General features: G+C 36.2%; 1 protein-coding gene across 4 annotated transcripts in view; it reads right to left on the bottom strand.

Moving 5' to 3' along the window:
- Nucleotides 1–23,652, bottom strand: part of LOC137401191 (adhesion G protein-coupled receptor A3-like) — a 35,272-nt gene extending 11,620 nt beyond the window's left edge. For 2 of the 4 annotated variants that reach the window (XM_068087583.1, XM_068087606.1), the window contains exons 1-12: nucleotides 23,487–23,652; nucleotides 17,164–17,256; nucleotides 16,021–16,214; nucleotides 15,609–15,683; nucleotides 14,268–14,339; nucleotides 13,813–13,884; nucleotides 12,454–12,525; nucleotides 11,035–11,106; nucleotides 10,085–10,245; nucleotides 9,016–9,232; nucleotides 3,256–3,356; nucleotides 1,086–1,300 (exon numbers count right to left, since the gene is read on the bottom strand). In XM_068087583.1, the coding sequence (XP_067943684.1) occupies nucleotides 1,086–1,300; nucleotides 3,256–3,356; nucleotides 9,016–9,232; nucleotides 10,085–10,245; nucleotides 11,035–11,106; nucleotides 12,454–12,525; nucleotides 13,813–13,884; nucleotides 14,268–14,339; nucleotides 15,609–15,683; nucleotides 16,021–16,208 (1,245 nt within the window). In that variant the 5' untranslated portion in view covers nucleotides 16,209–16,214; nucleotides 17,164–17,256; nucleotides 23,487–23,652. Of the gene's footprint in view, nucleotides 1–1,085; nucleotides 1,301–3,255; nucleotides 3,357–9,015; nucleotides 9,233–10,084; nucleotides 10,246–11,034; nucleotides 11,107–12,453; nucleotides 12,526–13,812; nucleotides 13,885–14,267; nucleotides 14,340–15,608; nucleotides 15,684–16,020; nucleotides 16,215–16,562; nucleotides 16,644–17,163; nucleotides 17,257–23,486 lie in introns of those variants that run through there. The other 2 variants (XM_068087599.1, XM_068087591.1) reach the window with 2 other exon arrangements.
- Between the last annotated feature and the right edge of the window lie 966 nt (nucleotides 23,653–24,618).

Raw genomic sequence — 24,618 nt, forward strand, 5'->3', positions numbered from 1 at the left:
GTTACAATTTATACATTAGTACGAAGTTTCTTGTTTGAGTGCTCCCTCCGTAAGTGACATCACTACCTCGTTTAAAATAACTTTTTGTAAACAGTACAGAAATAATATCCGAAGCACTCATGTGCTCCCCAAGGCTGTAATAGAACATTTGGTGCATTCGGTTATACACTAAACAATGAGTTTGTGTTTTGTGACACAGTCAAAACCTCTATATACGAAGTTATTCATTCTGAGATCTGCATTGTGGGTTGAAATCGTGGCGCTTCAAGGCAGAGAATACGCTTGCTCCGAAATAAATGTAGAATATATATATATATTCTACTTTAATTTTCATAAACAAATTAACTAATTCACATGAAGTGTCAAAATTGTAATGTCTAAAGCCCCTTGAATAATGTATGTCAGAAATGACTTTAACTATAGAAGCAAATGTCTGCTCAAATTTGACATTGCGTCTTGAAAAGTTTGTATGTGGAGAATATTGTAAGTAAAGGTTTGACTATAATTCAAATAAACAATACTATAATGAAAAACAGCAGTGTTGAAAAATTCCTATAGAAGTAAAATATACTGGAGTTGTCCCCTGATTACATGTGACAACCTCTGTCAAACAGCATGTGATATTGATGCTCTAATGCATACACACTAGGGTAGTAAACTCGTCTACACTTTGAAGGATAATATCACATGGGTAGCAAAAGGAAACTTCCACAAGGGTTCCGCACAAGCGAATGTCTTGCAGTTACTAGTTGAGGGTGTTCTAGCAGGTCAACAACAAAAATGTTATTTATTAAATTGCTCACATGGCCAGTTCCGAACGATCATTTTAGACGAACAGCAAAATAAATTGAAATTTCACTCACAACATGCTATATGTCTACGATTTTTTTATTAATGTGTCACATACATTACAAGCACACTCTGTAAGATCTAGCCGATAAAGAAGATCAGAACCCAAAGAACACGGTATAGCAGCTGTTTCACACCCCAGCATTGATCTCGCATTAGCCATGAATGACTGCATTGCAACCAACTATTTGATCCACTATATCTGTTAGCAAGGCAAGGACTCTACCACCCCTTACCAGTGACAGGTCCTTAAGCAGCTGAGTAATCTGGCTATCATAGTTGCAAGCCTTTGCATCGAGATCGACCCATTTGCCCTCCTTGTCACAAGAATAGTAGATTTTGGCTCCGTTCTCCCCCGACTTGCAGAGTTGTTCTGAACGAGAATTGAATCCAGCCCTTTTCCATGTGTAAGTTCCCTTGCGTGTTTCTACCGTCACTCTCGGGCAATAGGCTACAATGCATAGAAAGACTTCAGCTGCAATGCATGGAGTCACTCACGTGTGCATTAAGCTGCAATACATTAAACCAGTAGGTGTTTCTATCCTGTTTAAAACTGTGATAGAATATCATGAAAGACTGTGTACATTGAAAGAGCAGCTTGAGAACAATCCTAATAACGTTATCTCAAAAAAGCAAACTGTTTACCTGCGAGCAACTGTGTATTGGCAAGGTCTAAGCAAGAAACAACAGGGGAGTTAATGGGACAAATTGGTAAAACCTTGCGACTACGAGTTTGATTGATTTATCAAACCGATTACCCTCCTGTAGCGCGAATCACCTGCGCAGCTAGCTGATGTTAGTCATGGAAAATCACTTGCAAGCAAATGATCCCTAAGTATATTGCTGGTACTTTGAGGAGTCGAATGTGACCAAAATACTTTTTAAGAGACACAGCATGACCACCATAGCAACCAACTCTGCTCACCTATGTACACGAGGTAGCTGGTAGAAGCCAGCCAACAGTACTGGGCAACTCTGAGACTTATCACAGCATGATTAGCAGAGACTCAACAGAATACACAGACTAGGACATGGTACTATAATAACTCCTCCAAGCTCACTTCATAACAACAATATGGTTGTCATAATGGATCAGGCTTGCTGTGAATAGAATTTAGGCAACATTGTTAATGATTTCTCTTAGCAACTGGCACGCTAGTAACTCCATACATGACAGACGAGACATAATGCCTTTCCTATCATACTGACAGAGGAATGAACCCAGTGCCCTTATGCAAGGAATAAGAGGCTAAACGATCCGATCCAAAGCTAATCCCTATACACATAAGTTTGTCTTCACAACTATGAAACTATTGATGCTGCCATTTCCTGTTCTAGTTAGACCTGACGGAGCCCGAGTTAGCCCTGAAGATGCTCAAGCTGGCTCTGAAGGAGCTCAGGCTAGTGTTGGAGGAGCGGTACAAAAATGAGGAGAAATCATTGAACTGCATATCCAAATTTAATTACTTACATGGAAGTACCATTGGATAGTACCTCCTACATGGTCCTTTCTTAACAGGCAATGATAGAGTATTCATTACCATTCCATTGAAATATGGCTATTCTTGAGTTTAGCTGTGCGTATAGCAATGAAATTACTATTGATTTCCTTTAGAGAGACAAACACTCTAATGTCACTTGTCAAGACCTGACACGAGATTATAACTTGATACCTTTAAAATTAATATGATACGAAATAAATAATTATTTTGCCGAAAGACTAGCTTTATGCTCTGGTTGCAAATGCTATGGGCTTTAGCGTGTCAAATGAAAATTCATGGAATCCATACTGAGACAACGTAATTGATTATTGAAACATATTGAAACGTGCTTGGTCTGACAGCAATAAGGTTCAAAATGTTTCAAACTCCATGCGACAGTGCCTCTAAATGTCTGAGCCATGGATAAAATGAGAGCAAAAGCAAACTAATTGATGACAGTATCCGAGCTGTAGAATTGATTACCTCACCTGTGGCCAGGGTTAAACATCAAAGAGATATATCGCTAACAATGACTTATTAATTAGCCAACAACTGGCCATAGATCTACACAAATGTCTAGCTTTGCTCCACTGCACGGCGATATAACGAGTGCTATTCAATCAACTGCCCTCTCTGATATTTTGCAATGGGAAAATGGTAGAAACCGCAGTATATGATTGTTGACCAATTCTTCCAAGAGGTAAAAGGCTATCAGACCATCAAAAACATTGCTAACACTCATACACACTCATTCCAGAAAACAATTAGATGTAAAGAATGCTAAGGGCAGGTCATTCCGGAAAAACTGTAACAGGCATATAGCTTGAATGTCAGAACACAATCAGTAACAACGCTAATCAAGTGTCAGTCTTATCCTGGGCTGACAATGTTTGGCAGCTAATAGCAGGTGTTTGTACGCCAATACCTGGTGCTACAACGATGTTGATAGACTTTGTTCTGTTGCCAGCGCCTGCCTCTGCTACGCATGTCCATGTTCCCGACTTATCAGCTGTCAAATTGTTCAGTCTAAAAACATAAGACAAGTTAATACATACATAAGACAAGCTATTACATACATAATACAAGCTATTACATACATAATACAAGCTATTACATACATAAGACAAGCTATTACATACATAAGACAAGCTATTACATACATAAGACAAGCTATTACATACATAAGACAATATATTACATACATAATACAAGATATTACATACATAAGACAAGCTATTACATACATAAGACAATATATTACATACATAATACAAGATATTACATACATAAGACAAGCTATTACATACATAAGACAAGCTATTACATACATAATACAAGCTATTACATACATAATACAAGCTATTACATACATAAGACAAGCTATTACATACATAAGACAAGCTATTACATACATAAGACAAGCTATTACATACATAAGACAATATATTACATACATAATACAAGATATTACATACATAAGACAAGCTATTACATACATAAGACAAGCTATTACATACATAAGACAAGCTATTACATACATAAGACAAGCTATTACATACATAAGACAATATATTACATACATAATACAAGATATTACATACATAAGACAAGCTATTACATACATAAGACAAGCTATTACATACATAATACAAGCTATTACATACACAAGACAAGCTATTACATACACAAGACAAGCTACTACATACACAAGACAAGCTATTACATACATAAGACAAGCTATTACATACATAAGACAAGCTATTACATACACAAGACAAGCTATTACATACATAAGACAAGCTATTACATATATAAGACAAGATATTACATACGCAAGACACACTATTAGACTCTTAAATATTTATGCTAGTTGAAGACTTAACCAATGTTCACACGCAAGGCTTCTCTCTAACATTGCTATATACACAATAAAACTTTTTTACAAAATCATATAAGAAATCACGCCTACTAAAGTTAAGGGAGTTGTAATAATAAAAAAGGAAGAAAACTTAGCAAAAATTTGTTAACCCTTTAGCGACCGGGCGCTTACGGCTGGGAATTCCCCAGCGTACCAGAGCATTTACTACGGCGATCTGAGCCTTCGACTCGACTGCGTAAAAACTGAATATACGTCCAGTAAACTTGAGGTAGATACATAAATTAACATGCATAGGAATGCTGAGAAATTTCTCTACAAACTGATATATTTTTTATGTAAATAGCTTGCAATTGCTATCCTGCAGAAGTCTCAACTTGTTGAAGCTCCCAATATTTTATTTTCGTACGTCATTTTCAATTGTGTTTTCTAAATGATAGAAGTAATTGAAAATTTTGTACAAACAGTAGTTCTATGGATTCATATGTCCACAACAATTTGCAAAAGAAATTGGTCGCCCAAGAGCAATGAAAGTGGAGTTATGATCTTTGATGCAATGCGGGAGCGCCGCTCAAAATGCTCAGCGCGTGGCCCTAATGACAAGCGAAAAATGGAGGCTTGACATGGCCGCCTAAAATCAGTTATAACTTTCATGCTAACTGGCATACAGCCACAAATAAATATGCATTAGAAAGCTTAGAAATTTCTCAAGAGGCTGCCGTTTATTTCCTGCAAATTAGCTGTAAAAATTTTGGTCAGTGTCCTGATTCGACGAAGCTGTCAGCTTTTTACCGTAAAATATCGATAATAAATATTTTTTTACAAGCAATAGCTCTAAGAAAATAGTTTATGATAAGCATCTGCACGGCGGCAAATATGTTTGCTACACGCAGCAAAAAAAATTGGTTGTCCAAGTGCATCAGAAGCAGAGTTAGGCGCTCACATGCATTGCGCGTGCAGCTCTTAGAAATGCTCTTGACGCCATGTCTGTAAGCAGAGCACGAGAGGGCTGACAAGACCTGACAGGCTGTGCCATCAATGCTATAACTTTCGTGCAAATTGGCATTTAGCTGCAACTGAATATGCATTTGAAAGCTGAGATTATTTTCTAGACTGATTTCTTCCTCCAGACAGCTTGCAAAGCTTTACAACTTGAGATCTATATATTGATAGTTATGATTTTTTGCTGATTTTAGTTATGATCTTATGCATTTCTCAAAACTATATTTATTTATTTTGCATATAAACACATTGCACAAATTCATGTGTGCTGCAGCAAAATTTATTGTGCATAAAATGAATTGAGTTGTGAGCCTGCATTGGCACATTTGGTGAAGCAGCACAAGACAGAAGGCAACATTTATTACGAGCACAAACAGCAAATCATGGACTGCTAGAAAGCATGTGAACTGAACTCTTTGATAATATGGGTGCCCTAAAAAGGGCAGTCTGTAACAAATAAAACCTGTAAATGCACAACAAATACAACCTGTAAATGTACAACAAATACAATACATAGACAATGACATTTTAGCAAGTGTATGTACAAAAGCAAGTGATACAAAGCAATGAAGAATTTGCACACGCTAAATAAATTTTAAAATGAATTTATTTAGCATGGTAAGCATCAAAACACGACTCGCACAAAGGTACTCCACATGCTAGACATTTAAATTTAGTTTCGCTTCGCTTAGGTTTGTTGTCATCACCGCGCTTTTTGCAGTGCCTACAAATTCTGTATTTTGCCGGTCTACCTTTCCCTGGACTATTTGTCACTATTCGATGAGTAGAAGAAGTTGAAGCGCGGGGAGTACTGTTTTTGCGACAAGAACCGGTATATTCAAATATCTGATGAATTAATTTCTGTCGAAACTGCAAGTCAGTTATTTTACAGCTGCTATGAATTCTATAAACTATGGCCGCATTGTATACACAAATATCTAATAAATGAAAAAATAGTTTTTTATACCATTTCATGGTTTTACGCGCAGCATTATAATAATGCAAATTTTGATCCGATTTGTCAACTCCCCCCATGTATTTGTTGTAATCCAAAACAACAGCTGGTTTGCAAACTTTATCCCCTTTATAATTTACTTTGCCTGTATCTGCGACATCCATGTTTTTATGCATAGTTGAAATTACAGAAATATATTTTTTATCTCTCCAACAGCCAACCATACTTTCCCCATTAGAAAAGCTTGTTGTCTGACCTTTTTTAATTAATTTTCCATTATACATTTTCAAATCTTTGGGGACACCTTTTCTGTTTGGACGCAAAGTTCCACAAACATGAGTATTATTTTTTACAAGTTCAGCTGCTAACTCTGGCGAATTATAAAAATTATCCATAAATAAACAATGACCTAAATTTAGTAAACCACTCATTAATTTCATGACTATGTTGTGAGTGACTCCTCTACCAGTTCCTTCGGCTTGCTCCTGCTCATCACCAATGTACACAGACAGCTTGTGCACATAGCCAGAGACAGCATCGCAGAGAGCAAACAGCTTTATTCCAAATCTAGATCTTTTAGATGGAATATACTGTCTGAAGCTGAGTCGCCCTTTCCAAGCCAGCAAGCTTTCATCTATAGATATAAATTTACCAGGCAGCAAAACAGAAGATAACCGGTCACATATCATGGCAAAAACACTTCCTAATTTGAACAATTTATTGCCAGCAGGGTTTTCCGAATTGTCAGTGAAATGCAAACTGCTTAAAACCATTAAAAACCTGTTTCTTGAAATCATTTTACTAAACACTGGCGTAGATAACAAAGGATCAGTAGACCAGTAAGACGACAGAGTAGGCTTTTTAACAATACCCATAAGCAAAATTAAACCAAAAATTCGCCAAATATCTTTTTCATCGACAAGCTGCCAGGCATCGCCATGTTTTTGAAGGCCATATCTATTTGTTTCATTAACTATAATATTCATGATGGCCGATGTAATAAACAGCTTTAAATAGCCAAAAATACTTATCTGACCAGGAATTCGGCTTCTTACACCTGCCAAGCTGTCATCAAAATGAAATTCTTTGGGTTTTAAATCGGCTCCTCTCTGAAATCCGTCATGACTCCCTCCTTCAACGCCGGCCGTTTCACTCTCACTTTCGTACTCCGATTCACTCTGTCGTATTTCTTTTTCACTTTCATCTTCTTCTTCATATTCTTCTGCACTGAAATCCTCTGCTTCACTCTCATACCAGTCGATATCTTCCTGTAAACGAATCCTTTTAGCAGCGCTTGAAATACCGCGTCCATTCATGATGATAAGCTTTCCAAAAAGAACGATCAACTTTTAGCAACGTGTTCTTTTTGCACATGCGTATAAAGGACTAATTATTGCCTCAAAATAGTAGTGTGATATCTTTTAAAACTCCTAAAAATATTTATTAAAAATTTTAGTGCCGTTTTTAAAATAAATAAATGAATTTAAAAAATACGTATCGAAGACTCAGATCTGACGGGCAATTACGGGTTTGGTACGCTGAGACTGCGCTCTCAGCCCGTCAGATTACGGGAACGGTATTCAAAAGGTTAATCATGATATTTGGACAAACAAGTTGTTGGAGTAAGCAAATGAATTAAGCTTATTTCCACTTATTAAAAATCAATTTGGCATTGAGACATATTGCTAAGTGTTTGAGAAAAGTATTTTTGGCAAGGTAAGCACAAATAGCTCCAGCTTTTCACCCTTTCGGCTGCATTGAGTAGCGATGTCAAGCTACACCCTAACATAAAATCCTTGAGAGTCGCAACAACAAGGCTAGACTCGGATTAGCATGATTTGATTGCATGAGTTTTTAATGAGATGTCATGAACACGTGGAGGTGCAGTAGGTGAGCCAGCTAACTTTTTTGAAGTATTTACAGATAGCTTAGATTCCACACTGTCATACGACATCCTTCTGATCTAGTATATTTATTCCAGCTATTCTTGTACCATACGTATAGCTATACTTCATGCTTGTATACCGCAGCTTAAACTTAGAGTGCGATATCAGCCTAGCCGTATCTATTGGGTGTTTGATAGCGTAGCCCTCAGGCTAAGTACTGCCAAGTAGATACACTTATATTGAGTGAAAGGGGTTAGTAAGGACTGAAACATGTTTAAAACAGTAGTTATAGTATTAAAGAACTGTAGCTATGCGTTTATGGAAACTAGTCTGAAGCAAAAACAACTGGCAGAATGAATGAGTTGATTCCTACACCAGGCAATGGTACTTTGGTATTATTGGTACACGGCGGCGCGTTTCCTGACTACATATTTTAATGAGACAAATAAGAAGCTGTCACAAGCAGCAATGGCTTCAATGACAAAGCTATTATCGAAAGTAATATAAATACAACCTCGATTTACACAGCACTTTTCATCGAAATGATCTTTAGAAAAGTTGAGCTCGTCAGCTACAATTTGACAACAATCTTTGGGTGGCAACTCTATCAAAGGAGGACCTACGTGTAACAACACAAACTATGGATAACTGACGGTTGTTAAAGAATAATTAATTACTTTTTTTTTACACTGAGGCAACGTAGAAGTTATTAGCATGACATAACATTACGACATAGGAACCCCTGAATACAAATGTGGTAAAGTGAAGTAATGCGTTACCTGCTAGCGCTGGTTTATTCATAGGAATCTTATACTCTACTCTCAGTTCTAGAAATCTTTTTGAAATAACAAATCAGTCAGACTATGGTTTTTAGAGACTGTGGATGGTCTCATCAATCCACCATTACATTTTATCATGAGACAAAGGGAGGATTAAGAAGGAAAGAGCTCGGTCTAAATCACCAACCTTAGTGTAACCACGCGCAAACTGCGATCGCTGAAATCAGTATCGACTTGTATCTTAGCTGTGTTGTTAGTGACTACTCTGAGACCTTGTCGGTACCAGGAGAGACTGCGGAGGTTGTCATTAGAAGCTGCGCAGTTGATTGGCAGCGAATCTCCAGCGAATACAAGCTGAGTGTGAGATGGTTGCAGCTCAAACACTCGCAGTTCTACTGGCCAGTCTATGAATAAAAGACATTGCACAGTTCTCAGGCTAAGAAACATCATTGCCAGTGTGTATGAAGGAATATCTACCCAATTAGAGCAATCCCTCACATTCGTGGTTTTTGTTGGACTGGCGTTCCCCGCGATAAATGGAGATCCTTGAATAAAAAACTAACTTTTTTAAGTGCAGTATATGTATGAGCCAAATTTTAACACCACAACACTTAAATGGCTTTCTAAACATTAAGTATTTATTTTCTATATATTATGTAAGTAAATTGAAGTTATCTTGATTGACTTTCAGTTTATATTTGAGCTTTGGTCCCAGTATTTTAACCCAGGAAATACACTTACATCGGACGAGTGTAATTTGGACTTCATCTGGCCTGAATATTCGTACCTGTGATTAACTAGGTTCGTGATTTACCGGGTTTAACAGCAACCATAACTGGTTCCTGCATTCCTCCAGAATGCTTTTAGCCCAAGTGAAGTTAGTTCAGTTGTAAAACAAAAATTAAAAATATTCAATACAATTCTATCTATTTAGTTAGTAATTTTTACCTTCTGAATAAAGCATAGTGCAACATCAGCATCATATATACCAAAATCCTCCCCACATTTGCTCTATTACCATAACTGCTAGTTCTGAGTATGACACCCAGCTAGTAGGCATGTTCCTAGCAGGTGATATTATGTATCACCTTGAGATACTATAGTAGCCATAAAAAGCATACCACTAATCCATTGGATGATGCAGCTCTGCAGTTTACTAAATTTTAATAGTCTATACATACAGCTAATTGCCTACCTTTGACAGAAATCAACAATTTTTTAATAGTTCATAAATGCAGTAGAGCAGGAATACTTACCGCACGGCATATTTCCTTGGTTGAGATTTTTGACTAGCTTGCCTGCAAGGCCGCCTGGCCCCTCACACTGTGTGTCGGGTATGTTCACATTTGACTCAGCCATCCACGGCACCAGCCACTTCATCTGACAGTCGCACTGAAGGTTCTTCGATGCAAAGTCTCTGTAAGTCAAGGCAATCACATATTCATCGACACCTCAACCCGAAGAGAGAATAATGAGAAGGAAGACACATCCATAATGTGCAATGTTTTTGGGAAAGGTTAAAAACACTCGCTACAACAAGTGACGCAAATGTATAATTTTTCAGAGAATACTACTGTAATGATTTTAGTAATAATTTCTGTTGACAATGGCTAGTGCCGGCCATCATCACAAGTTTCTCGCAAAAGTCCCAGTGTAGTATCAGTACAGATTCAGCAAAAAGGTGACACTCTTAAAATACTACTTATTATGTATACTGGAAAATTTTCACTCTCGTGTCATCAGCAAGCAAGCGGCTCTACACCGAGATGCTAGATCAACTAGGCGCATACTTAGTATTTAGTAGTTGATAACTTGAATATTCTAATGCTTCAGCACCTTGACAAATTTTATGGTAAAATAATTATGGTTGTAATAGCCTGAGGACCAACTGCCTGTATGCACTACTTGGCCTTGCAAAAAGGTAGAGCTCATATGCCAAACCATTACTATTATAAATACTTTCTGAACTGCATTTGTCCTATAAGACTCAGGTCCTACTCGTTTGTCCTGTACTTAGGTTAGTCCTATAAGGCAAACTTAAGGCCAACTCTCCCAAATTTGATTCCATTACGTTACTACCTTACAAAAAAAATCGAACAGCACAATATTGGTGCAGTTGTAGGAGTAGATCTGGCCATATGACGGGTAACAATAGTCGGGACACTCGCAGACTCGCATCAATCACGGCAATAGCGAGCTCACTTACATTCTTGCGAGAGTAGAGAGAGGATCAAAGGTTCCTTCAGAAATCGTTGAGAAGAGGTTGCCAGAGAGAGATCTATAAACATCAGGAGAACGCTAATCTGAGTAGTTTTGAGGTCAATGAATAAAACAGAAGCCAGATTAAACTAATTAGATCACCTTCATAACGTCACATGTCAATCTTTACAACAGAAATAACCAATAGCGGATGCACTGATTTCAATTTTATAAAGCAGGCAACACTCTGATTTATTCACATAGATTAATGCTTTCAGTCTCGGATTATTTCAACCAAAATTTAATTGTTTGCTTTCAATAGGCTACTGTAAATGCGCATATGCAATTGATCATATCACCAGCGTAATCGATCACATGTGCAGTCGTCCATATCACATGTGCAGTCATCCATATCACATGTGCAGTCGTCCATATCACATATGCAATCGACCATATCTCATATGCAATTGATCTTATCACATATGTTATTGATCATATCACATGCGAAATTGATCGTATAACATATGCGATTGATCACATCACATGCGCAATCAATCACATCATATATGCAATCGATCATATCACATGCGCAATTTAACACATCACATGCGAAATTGATCATATAACATACGCGATTGATCACATCACATGCGCAATCGATCACATTATATATGCAATCGATCATATCACATATAAAATCAATCAAAACACACTGCATATCATAAGCAATTGGTAGGCGTTTTGAGAAGCACGCACTTGCTGCTGATCATTGAGCTGTCTTTAAGTCAAGGTCAAAGAGTTTATATTTGAAGAGGGCACTAAAAGTGTTAAAAGTTTGATAATGCGAGTATTAGTTATATCAAAGTATGATAACTACAAGCCAACTGCAAGTGGATGTTACAAAAATGATCCATTTCCGCAACATCAAAACAACTTCCTTCAACATGTAGCGTTTAGTCGCAACTGTAACACAGATTTAATAAGCGTCGTACATAAACTTTGAAATGGTTTGGGTAAAGACTTTATGATAATATTCCGTACTATTTTTTTTAATTCAGATTCAATTATTCCTGAGATGTTATCATAAATTTTTGCACACTTGATTCATTATGCAAGCAGTTAGTTATCATCTGTCCATACCCCGGCCCATCCCTAATCAGCAAGTCCAAACTAGTGCTACAAGCATTCCTATGCAAATCACATGCCTTACAGGATTTATAACGCAAGCAGAGGCATAACTACCGTATCTAAACACTGTGGTTCATGCTTCGGATAACAGAGATGCCGTTAATGGGTTACCAAAGAGTGTAAAGATCTACAAATGTTTTGAACAAATGGGTCGAAAGAAACGAAGGATGGGTAGGAAAAGGTGGGGATGCAGAGATACATAACTAGATTTAGGTTACAAGTCAGGGAAGATACTTACATGCGTTCAATGTTAACAAGGAAGCGAAAACTATCTCGTGCGACTACCTGAATGAGGTTGTTAGTAAGAAACCTGGAGAAAATGCAAACGAGTGTTAAAGAATTATTAGTCAGCAGTAGAAACCCATAAAGGCAGCAGATGAGTGAAATTGAACGAGATTGTTTATCTTAAATTATTGGGAATTTAAATTTTATTAACAAACTTTTATAAATACATGTAGGCCTACATCTTTTTGGCTTAATCTCAATGTCACACCATTTTGGAGGAAGTGATATTTTAGCTCAGCAGCTCACCGACAGCTGGAATTGTAATTATATAAGAAAGACAAAGTGGATTTTGTGTAGTTACATATTCAAAGACCTCTAACTATGATTGAGTTACATGTTAATTATATTGGAGTATATAGAAAATGAAATTTTTCATGGATTCTTCAAGCCAGTCAGACATCTTTTAAAAACGGTAACTTAGTAATGGAACGCAGCACAACGGCAACCATAACTAGCTCCAAAATTTTTGCAGAAGACAATTCTAGTCAAATATAAGTCTGAACAACTCTAATACAATTCTAGTCAAATATAAGTCTGAACAACTCTAATACAATTCTAGTCAAATATAAGTCTGAACAACTCTAATACAATTCTAGTCCAATATAAGTCTGAACAACTCTAATACAATTCTAGTCAAATATAAGTCTGAACAACTCTAACACGATTCTAGTCAAATATAAGTCTGAACAACTCTAATACAATTATAGTCAAATATAAGTCTGAACAACTCTAATACAATTCTAGTCAAATATAAGTCTGAACAACTCTAATACAATTATAGTCAAATATAAGTCTGAACAACTCTAATACCATTCTAGTCAAATATAAGTCTGAACAACTCTAATACAATTCTAGTCAAATATAAGTCTGAACAACTCTAATACAATTATAGTCAAATATAAGTCTGAACAACTCTAACACAATTCTAGTCAAATATAAGTTTAAACATAGAATATTAAAGATACAACCCATCATAGCTTACATGTTACCTGAACACCTACATAACTGTATATTTTTTCAGAAACTGTTGGAGCACACAAACAGCTTCTCGGAGCAGTTTATCTTCCATTTTAGTTGCATGTTGACAATGACAATGTGAAAACATCATGTACAACTGTACTGGTCAACATGAGGGCAGATAGCGAGAGCGAGCCAAATATGAGTTGCTTATAGCGCTAACAGAACAGGGCATAACAGCACCGAGTTGCAAGCTGTTCACACATGGCAGCAGTAAACAGCAGTCAAGCACCTGTCACTCAAGCCTTCGTATTACCATATTACCCTCTATTCAGATGCCTCAATGGCCACTTACAGTCGTTTAAGGTTCTCTAATCCAGTAAACGTACTCTCATTGATCTCTGCTAGTCGATTGTTTGACAGATCCCTGCAAGAAGAAGGGGTAGTAAGAAGAGAGGAAAGAGTTCGTGTAAACGGATATATAAATCCTATTCACACAGCTTATCGATGTGTCAATCGGGTACATGTGCCATCATTACAGATCAACTTACTCGGTATAGTAGATCATCAAGATGGGTCACAAATACACTGAAACAATAGCTCTTTACTGTAGTACCAATAGACCTTCAGACTTGTATTATTGTGAGCTTATGTAACTAGGAGAGAATGAAAGTCTTGAAGCTAAAGGTGAGATAAATAGAGCTGGTCTAACAATAAAAGTTGAATGGTGCACTGAGCATCACACTTGAATAGAAAAATTTATACTTGTCACCCAAATGAAACGTCTCTCCAAAGAAAAACCGAACTTACAGTTTTGTGAGTTTCTTGAGACTTGCAAACGCATTTGGCCCAATCGAGTCGATGGCATTCCCACTCAGATTCCTACAGGAAGTAATATCCATCCATACAAGAAGTAATATGCATCCATACAAGAAGTAATATGTAGTCATTATCGACATTATAAAAAACTGAAAGATAAACACACTACTGAAAGCTGAGTTGCCAGATAAGCCAGGTTCTCACCCCACCGTGAACAGCCGGCGGTGTCTGGTCATTGGCAGTACCAGGAGAGACTGTGTGTTTTCAGCGCCTACAGTACTGGTGGTGATCGTGCAATGAAGGAATTGTCTGCTCCTAGATAATGGTATCTTTCACGCATGGAGTTTAGATATAACGAATGGGGTGAGAACCCCATATGCCTTACCCCAATGTAATCCACTTACAGTGGGGTGAGAACCGGTCAATAAGAAGACTATCTTTGCTAACTACACTTGCTTGTTTACCTTATCTAACAGTTGCTAGCAAACTCACAGGATGTGCAGTACACAGTAGAGACAGGCAATTAGTACATAATCGTCTACTACAGCGTATCGGCAAAGATGTAAGGTCGAGCTAATGTGAACCTATATATACTCTATTAGAGTTTTAAATAGATATTCTGTATTTATACAGTCGCAGTGTTTAATGTAAAAACATAAATAATTAAGATACATTATTAGTATGCATTGTTTTTGTTTCAGGTAAAATGCATAACAATAGATTAACATATACATGTACTTTACAATTCTCTAGAATCTGGAAAGATGACAGATTATATAAGGTTTTGTGTATCCCAATTGTCTGCACAGTCTGCGGCCAAAACTTAGTTGCGTTGAAAACTAAAAACTAGGGTCACCCTGAGTTTATGTACATAGCTCATGCCTCAAAAATCATGTTGAAACATCCCTAGCACCCGCACAACCAGTTGTAATAAACTAAGTGAATTACTCGACAATCTACTAGTAGCTGCAGCTGAGGCTAAACCTAAATCAGCTAGTTCTATGATCAGACTAAGCATGAAGAAGTTGAAACTGAGAGAAGCTGATAAACACCTCACAAGACTCTCTACAAACACGGAGATTAGAAAAAGTTTCGTCAAAGCTGAAATGTTCTATTTTGGAGAATTTCTATTTGTGTAGGCTAAGCCTAACATTGATAGGCAAATACCAAGCAGTACTGAATGTTTTTCCATCTATGTAAGGATTTAGAATCTTAAAATTGGAACAAAAAACTAGTCATGTACTAAAACCTAGAAAGGGGTGAGCAGTTCCTGGAGATCAGCGTTGATAATAACGAAGACATGGAGTTCAAAGAAGGAAAGGGTTTACTTACAGTTTGTCGAGATTTGTAAGTAAAAGTAAATCATTTGTGTCAATCCTCATCAACCTTCTATTAGCGAGGACAGACCTGCAATAAGAAAAATGGCCATAAAGAGGATAGCACCAGCAAATAACATTTATCAACTCAGAATCATGTACAACTAGATAAAGCAGTTTTATAAGCTTTCAACTGAGAGTTCACCTGTACACTACATAGCATAGTTCCCATTTCAATAATAACCTACATGGCCACAAAACAACTAGTTAATGGTAGGACTAACCGCAATGAAACAAGCTCCGCTGCAGATGGTATTTACAAGGTGGGTAGAAAGAGGTGTTAACAAGTTAAACAAGAATGAAATCTACCACAAGTTTAACTATCTGCTAGGAAATCCTAAAATGAAAGAGATGGATTTGTGGCTCACAATTGGGTGGTGAAGGACGGAATGTTGAGAGAGGCGAGGCTATCCGCATCAACAGAAGAGCAGTCCACCCGATACTTGTCTGCATCCGGCCTATTCGGACACTCGCAGCCAGGTGGGCAGACTTGGCTTTGAGCATCTACCGGAGCTGAGAGCAGGAGGAACAAACCAACGACTGTCACAGTCTTCATGCCTATCTGCAAAGCAAAATCTTGCATAGATTTGTAAATTACAATCATTGAAAGCCAAACTGCAGCGAAACCATAAGAATGACTAAAAACCTTCATTACAGAAATGAATGACGCTAGGCCATGCTAAATATAGCTGCATATCATGTTAGCGCATAACAATAAGTGCCTCAAAATCATGGATAGGTATAAATATTATTATCACAGGTCGATGCAGTTCAAATCAAATCAGACATGAGACAAAAACAATAGGAATTAAGTAACATAGTAATAAAGAACTAGTGATCTCACACGACCAACCAATCATCACGAAGCAGGCTGTAGTGATGAAAAAAGTGGAAATAGTCAAATTCCTACATCAACCGTGCCAGTTCCGCCCCAATCGCCTCTAATTGCTTCCGTTCTTTGAGCAGCAACCGAGCTCTTCGTGTTAACATTAGATCATAAAAGCCGAAATATTTTTTGTACACAAAGAATCACACAGCTCATCAGAATCTTCCCACACCATCACTAACCGCTCACATAAAGAGCAGCCAGCTAGCCGATTATCAGTTCAGTATGACTATTCAATTCTGACCAGTGAGCAAACAAAAAACAATCACAATAATCATGTGCCTTGTTGGGCAGTTTACTAACTTACAACGGTGCCAGTGATATAAAACGCACGCGGTCAACAGAGGAATTAGCTATGTGTGCTATCACACTTCAGGCTCCATTGTACGCGACCAGCACTCATTCACTCCCGCAGCGTCAAATCAAACAAATTCTTCGAGCCTAACTTTGCAACGGGAATAGATTGAATAGGAGCTACGCAAACGTTCGCAAATAGGTGAAATCATTGGCAGACGATGTACACATTACATAAATAAGTGTCAATTACCCTTTTTCCTATGCGAGTTTGTAGAGAAAACAAGTAGCGTCAGTGTAACTGAATCTTGAGGACTAATGTAATGGCTACCTGATGGTGATCCAGGGCTAAGATAGCTGGTGGTCCATGACTTTCATGCGGGACACCGATATAGTTTGACCGCTGCCCATCCCTTCACTTATGCTACAATGCGCATGTAAATGTGAGGCTGACGCTGCTAATGGATTTTCAAAGTACTCATTCAATACGGAAGAAGTAAGGTTTAGAACAAACACAAGTTTTAAATCTCCTGTGTGTGCGTAAACTTTTGGTGTTAGGCACCACTCAGGGTACAGTAGCAAGAGCAGGCCATGCATTTGCTTGTTCCTACATTTACTAACTTGCATCTCAAGCAATAGTAAATGAGGAGATATCAATGGCGCTTGTTACTATGTTCATAAATATTAATGTCTGAACATTTCAAGATTTGATAAGCAATTTTTGCTACGCTGTCTTTTAAGGACTGACAATTTTTGTATCCATAGCAACAGAATTTGAGCTCTTTCACAAGGATTTATCGATTACGCAAGGATGACTTCCACATCTACATGAACATTAAGGTTTACTGTTCACTCAAAAGCGCGTAGACAAGAACTAGTCCGTAGACAAGTGTCAAGAACAAGACTTAACCTCTGAAAACTTTATTGTTATGACAGAATAATTCAGAGGTAGACAATCGCAGTAAATTGAATGGCTCGTTGCTAGTTAGGAATCAGACATCTGCTGGCTATCGACAGTCCGCCAGCCAAGGTGCCAGACTGTAACTGCAATATCGAGTTAGTGTTTTAAGTGCTGGGTACATGCACTTTAAACACGAAAAAATTGATTTCTCTCAAGTCAGTCACAAAATCCAATAGCTCATGATTGGTTGACACTGATTAAAGTAAACAAGCTAATTATTTTTGTCAGGATACATCAGGCAAAACTCATTACAATATCCGGTTGACAGCCAGTAGGCAGCGAATATGAAAAGTCCGCTGTAGTAACTTGACAGCAACACCATCCATTGCTAATCTCAACTGCTAACAGCTGAGACACTCGCAGAAAAACTTTTGCATATACGGCTTTGTACGAGTGTGACTGCTATAAATGACTGGAGTACTGTCATTGAATAGGAATGTACCAAGACCATAATTACATGCCTTTTCAACGATTTACTTTTTCGATTTACAACGCTCTCTGCTACCATAGATATGTCTTTTCTTGATTTTATGTATAAAATAAAATGTATGCTAAAGCGTTATACAAGCTGATTGATGTTCATAATTTTCCTTTTTATTATATTATCACTTTTTGTATTGATAGCAGCCTGCAGGTTAGGATGGGAAACATAGAAAACATGTATCTGGATATTAGCGTATGCCTGTTGCACCATGAAAACAATAATGTTTGGTTTGGTCAACCTTTACTTTCCTGCTTGATCAATATAAACTTTGACAGCGGACCATGGTGTCAAAAGGATGACTCAGTAGACAGTTACAATGTATCAACTAAATTAGGATAAACTTTAAACATTTTAAATGTTTTAAAATGTGTTTATCCCACGACCACACGAGCGGAGCGGAAGTGTGGGAGTTTTATGATAAATGCATGCGCACACAACTTACGAAAATTATTCATCAACAATGAGACGAACCCTCGTCAAGAAATTTCATCAAAAAATTTAAGCATCGGAATTTAAAGTCGTTAAAGTATAATAACGATACAAAACATATTTAAAACTATTTAAATATGTTACCAAGTCTTTGTAAACCTATGATAATATCTTAAAACTCACCCATCTGATCGGATTATACACAAATAGACAGATTAATTTCAACGAAAATCGCCACAAAACACTTGAAAAGCTTGGTTTAATAAAAGTTAAGACCGGAAACTAAAACGCCGAGGGACAGATAATAGAACGATGAAGTATGAAGATGTCTTGCGCATTTTACGAAAAAGTAACGTGCACTTTTCACCAGTCTATAGCATTGTCGAATTGCCGAAGGTTTTGGCCATTAACATAGGAGTACAGAAATCGTTTCATTTTTGCTGATTTCAATTTTTTCATTTTCATTTGCCAACACATTTAAATACTTTCCCATTCTAACTGATGTCCAACGCAGTATAAGTAAAGGCAAGCAAATTACGATGATATTTTTTAACGTTTCTTATGAGATTATTACAATAATTAACTATAAGTTTGGACGACTACAGAACAATGACTACGTAGTACAGACTTTCTAAAAATCTAACGCAGTGTAAGTAAAGGCATGACGATGATATTTTTTCTAACGGTTCTAATGAGATTATTGCAATAATTAATTATAAGTTTGGATGACTACAGGACAATGACTACGTAGTACAGATTTTCTAAAAATCTATATAAATATCACAACTTCGTGATATTGTTAGCTATGCCGTTTTGAAATGTAAACAAAATTGTGCATTGGTTTTTTATTATTACTATATAAATAATATTGGTTATTCTAATAATATCAATGCATTTTACTTCTAATATTGGCCAATATTGCATTTCTTTTTTTGCAGGAAGAGAGATATAAACATATAATCTTTTCCTTTCATTATTACTATTTGTTGTATATAATAACACCCAGTTTACTATATTCTAGAAAAATATACTATATATATATATAGTAGAAATTAGTATATATTTTACTATATATATAGGAAAATCTATATAAATATCACAACTTCGTGATATTGCTACCTATTACGTTTTGAAATGTAATCAAAATTGTGTATTGTTTTTCTATTATTACTATATTAATAAAATTGATTATTCTAAGAATATCAGTGCATTTTACTTCTAATATTGGCCAATATTGCATTTCTCCTATTGCAGGGGGAAAATATAAAGATCTTTTCCATTCATTACTGCTTATTGTTGTATATAATAACACCCACACCCAGTACATTACAGCTACCATTGCAGTTATCCTATTGCACTGCAGAGCCATTTGATTGCTAATATTGCATTTCTCAACCATCAGTACCCTTTCTTTTTTTGCCAGTATCTCTGGCCATCTCTTTGGTCGTGGGCTGTATGACAGTGGAATTTCTAGTTAATAATTATCAATGTTTTATGAACTTTTTCTTATGTCTCGGGTTTAATAATAAGACAAAAAAATCAAAAGGAGAATACATCAGTATAGATGTTACAAGTGTATGTGAAAAAATTCTTCACCGGCAAATCTCATAGCTCATACCTGCATTGAATAATTCTTGTTTACATAGCTGTTTTACCAAACAAAATTTATCAATTCTGAAAAACCGAGTCAGCGTGATGACCTTCACCTACACGAATGCTGTGCTAAATGCTGCCGGATGCTGCTTTTTATTGGCAGGGGTTTATGTAGATTAACACTAAGACAAACAATCAAACTGAGAACACCTTCCTAAAGGCAAAGAGAAGGCAAAGAGGACAACATAATTACGGCAGAGAGTTCAAATAGGGTCCAGTGTGAACAAGGCTCAAGTCTGTAATGTCTATATGATGAATAAAGATAGCATAAGTGATAGATAAGGGCAATGACTGCATTATGACAATTAGCAGGTAAGTGATAATCCATTTCCTCGAATCTGATCGTCCCCCCATTACATCTAATTGTCCGCCGTGTTATCAGTGATATGAAACCATAAAAGAAGAAGCTCATGGTAATCAGATAAAAACAACTAATAAATATCGAGAGAAGTTGGCTCTCATCAGACTTATAGATAATAGCGGATAGTTATAAATTTAGCTGAACACACTCCCGCTAGAAATAGTAATACAAGTTTTTGCACAAAAGGTTTATATTTTTATTTAACATATATAACAACAGTTAACATTCTAACTTTCAAACTTCATATCATGAGAAAAGTTTTTTGTGCAGTTTAAATAAATTAGGGGAAAAAATAAAACAACTGTAAAGGTTTTCAAACTTTGTCAAACAACTGTAACTTTCAAACTTCATATCATGAGGAAAATGTTTTGTGTGGGTCAAATAAATTGAGAAACAAAATAAAACAACTATAAAAGTGTTTCAATGTAAATGTGAAATAATTAGCAAGTAATAGCTAAATTAAGTCTGTTTTGCTATGATCACAATAAAAAATGATTTGGTAATGATACAATTGATACAAACTGAAAAAAGTTCAAAAAACAAATAGAAAATCTTGAATATGTTGAATTAATAATAATAATCGTGCATAGAAATGTGTGTATAAAAAAGGTTATTGTTCCAGCAGAATCTATCCATCAAAACTTTGAATACGACGATACTGGTACCTCTCGATACTGGTACAAATGTAAAAATGAAATATCGGACTGTCATTGTTTGACCGAACGGAGAGAGAATGTAGAGACAATTCCTACTCGAGACAATACAATTGTCAGCGTGAAAAGTACTGGCCTTTACCGATTTAGCAATTTAACCTTACGAAAAACCGGGAATAGAAGTTGATGAAAATGCAAAAAAGCATCGTGTTTCATAGAGTGTCAATTAATACGTCATTTAGCGTGTGAAATCGGGAAAAGGGTATACCTTGTGTGATAAGAGCGATGGAATCGTGAGAACAGCATAGCTTGGTGGCTAAGTTCACAATTAGAGTCTTGTGGTTCAAATCTTTGTAATTCAAATCCAGCTAGACATTCCGAAACACATACCAAAGTACACACGTGTATACAGAAAAACTTAGCAATTTATATAAATATATAAATGCTTGTTTCAATAACACTTAATGACAACTTGCAATTGTGCCATTCCAATAAATGTAATGAGAGCTTCAGTGACAACAAGTCAGATTACCATTGCATAATGAAAAACCTCATTGATATACGATAGCAATTTTTTAAAACTATGTCAGGTTCCTCTACTATAGTAGTCTTGATAGCTCAACTTTTAGGTAAAGCTAAGCATAAAAATTCAAACTGATAAAAATGCCTGCATTTCCTTTAAAATACCTGTGATATTTTGGTACCCACTGCCAAAACAGATATATTTTTCAAAAATAATATCATTCAGAGTTTAATGCATAAAATTATGTCCAACTAATACAACAATTTTAAGCTCGGCAGCTAGATGGGCCATTGTGATGTCTTTGGCCCATGGATAGGTCTGAGTGCGCGCTCGATGTGCTTCTGCATCACACATATCATTGATTATTTTCGGTACTAGTACACCATTTGCGTTTTAAAAAGTTATTGGAAACGATAAGCTCACCATCACAAATTACTTTTGTGATTGAGAATAAACGACTGTTGAGAGTAGCCTATAACACCAGCTAGCCAGGACAAGCATTATAAATAAATAGAACACATAAAACATTGTAAAAAGTAGTCATGCCTCTTCAGTTAGCTATGGTGCTGAACAAACTTAGGAATATACTCAAGCCACTTATGTACATCGGTGGAGTTCAAGCATATAATAATAATTATAGTTTCACCACGCAAAGATAACCATCACAAAAAAATCTCATGACCAAACGAAATGGGCATCAGCTAAAGAAGATAAATTTGAAGATATTTTAGGTGCAGACTTACAGTACTACTGCACGCTTATTAAGTCTAATGTTTTTGTCATTACTAACGTATAAAAGGCAGAGTATCACTATTAATCAACAAATGGGAATTACTATGAACTCACATTTAATTTTGCCAATTCTGAATGTATTTTGACATGTTCATTACAAAAATATGTACAAAGTTTACTACCAGCATACTTTTTGAAGCAAACTTAAATGTTGAAGGTTACAAGGAGAAGAATTTAAAAATAAATGCCAGCATTTTTGTATCTAGTCTAAAGTCTGAGGTGCTGTTCTTAAAATGAGACATGCTATGAACTCTTTCATAATATCATGATTCAAGAGTATTTTTGATGGGCTTGTATTCAAACCCTCTTCAGAACCTCTAGCTTAAATATAGTGATGTGCTTAAAACAAATAACTAGTAATCGTTAAAAATATGTTAAGGCAATAATTCACAGCTTACGTTATTACTGCTCAAGTAGGCTCTAAAATATGCATTTTCCAAAACTATCAACTTCATTAATTGGAAGGTTAAGAATTTTTCCAAAATTAAATCTGAGCCTTAATTACTTACCCTAATAAACGATAAATATAAAAAAACGATATAATCATTCGTAAAAACACGTTATTGTTAACCAAAAACAATGCGAACTGAGCCAGTTGTACAGTCAATGCCAAATCCTTGTGGCTGGTCTACGAAGCGTTTAAATGCGTACTAACTTACGGTACCTGCAAATACTTCAAGTCAAATAATCAAAATTCACATGAACTAAAAATAATGTCCTTAAACTGCAAGCTGCGAGTTACTTAAATGATCGTATGGTATTTCGAGATAGATCAGAATCATCCAAATACTGCGCTACCTGTAAGACTTGAGGTTTTGGGTTCATTATCTTTTGTGTGTTTTTACGAATCGTATATCCCTGCTTAATAGACAACTTAATGATATATTGTTGTCGTTAACTTCGTCCAAAGCTCATGTTGGTAGATATAACTTATCCACTATAACCAGAATTGTTAGATACAGAGTGATAAATACTTGTAGTCAGTGTATTACTGCTCGCCGTTGACAGATAGTCCAAAACATGTAAGCCAAATCTGTAAACTACTTTGCTCAAGCCCGTCAAATTATTACACAGAACGAACTGTTTTCAGCCTACAACCGAGAACTGATCCATAGACGTGCGAGGCATTGATACTTTATGTTTCTGTTGAAACATTATGTCTTTAGAGAACTACAAAAATAACAAAGTTTTTATAAGGATTTGTCCTATTAATGTTTAGCAACTTACAAGAGACGACCACTCTTTGATTTTTTCATAAAATTCAACTTTCATTTATTTAAAAACTCTTACAGAAGTTTAAAGTCTAAGTGTACATGTATTACTCTTCCTATTAACAAAAAATGCAACAAAAATTCTTTGAAATATAATTCGATTAAGATCCTAAAAGAGCACAGCTGCTCTCCAGCTACATGTAGTTTATGAGTCCTTGAAACAACTGGCACTAGTCTTTTTGTTTCTATCTAGTGTTTATTGTGTATTAATTTTATTTTATAAATTTGCGAGTTTGTGTGCGTGTGTGTGTGCATGCGTGCGTGCGTGTGTGTGTGCATGCGTGCGTGTGTGCATGCGTGCGTGAGTGTATGTGTGCGCGCGTGCGTGCGTGTGTAAATGCGTATCTATCCACATTTTTAAGGCCAGAACTGGCTTTTGAATAGGAGAGTGGAAAAAACTTTTTCTGACATCTATTCATTAGTACGATCAATTAATTGGAATTCTAGTCCAATTGCCAAATAAAATATTTATTTGTTCATATTTCATGTATACACAGTGTTTAATCTATTTTACTCCATCCTTGATTTCGTTGCTATGCATACATACCATATCTTGTCCACTACTCATTTAAGTTCTACTTAGTTTTTCTTGTTTAGCATTACTGAGGTTGACAGAATCCTGTATTCTCATGCCACCCTCAATAATTATTGTATATAAA

This window comes from Watersipora subatra, chromosome 1, assembly GCF_963576615.1.
Source record: "Watersipora subatra chromosome 1, tzWatSuba1.1, whole genome shotgun sequence".
Classification (NCBI taxonomy): domain Eukaryota; kingdom Metazoa; phylum Bryozoa; class Gymnolaemata; order Cheilostomatida; family Watersiporidae; genus Watersipora; species Watersipora subatra.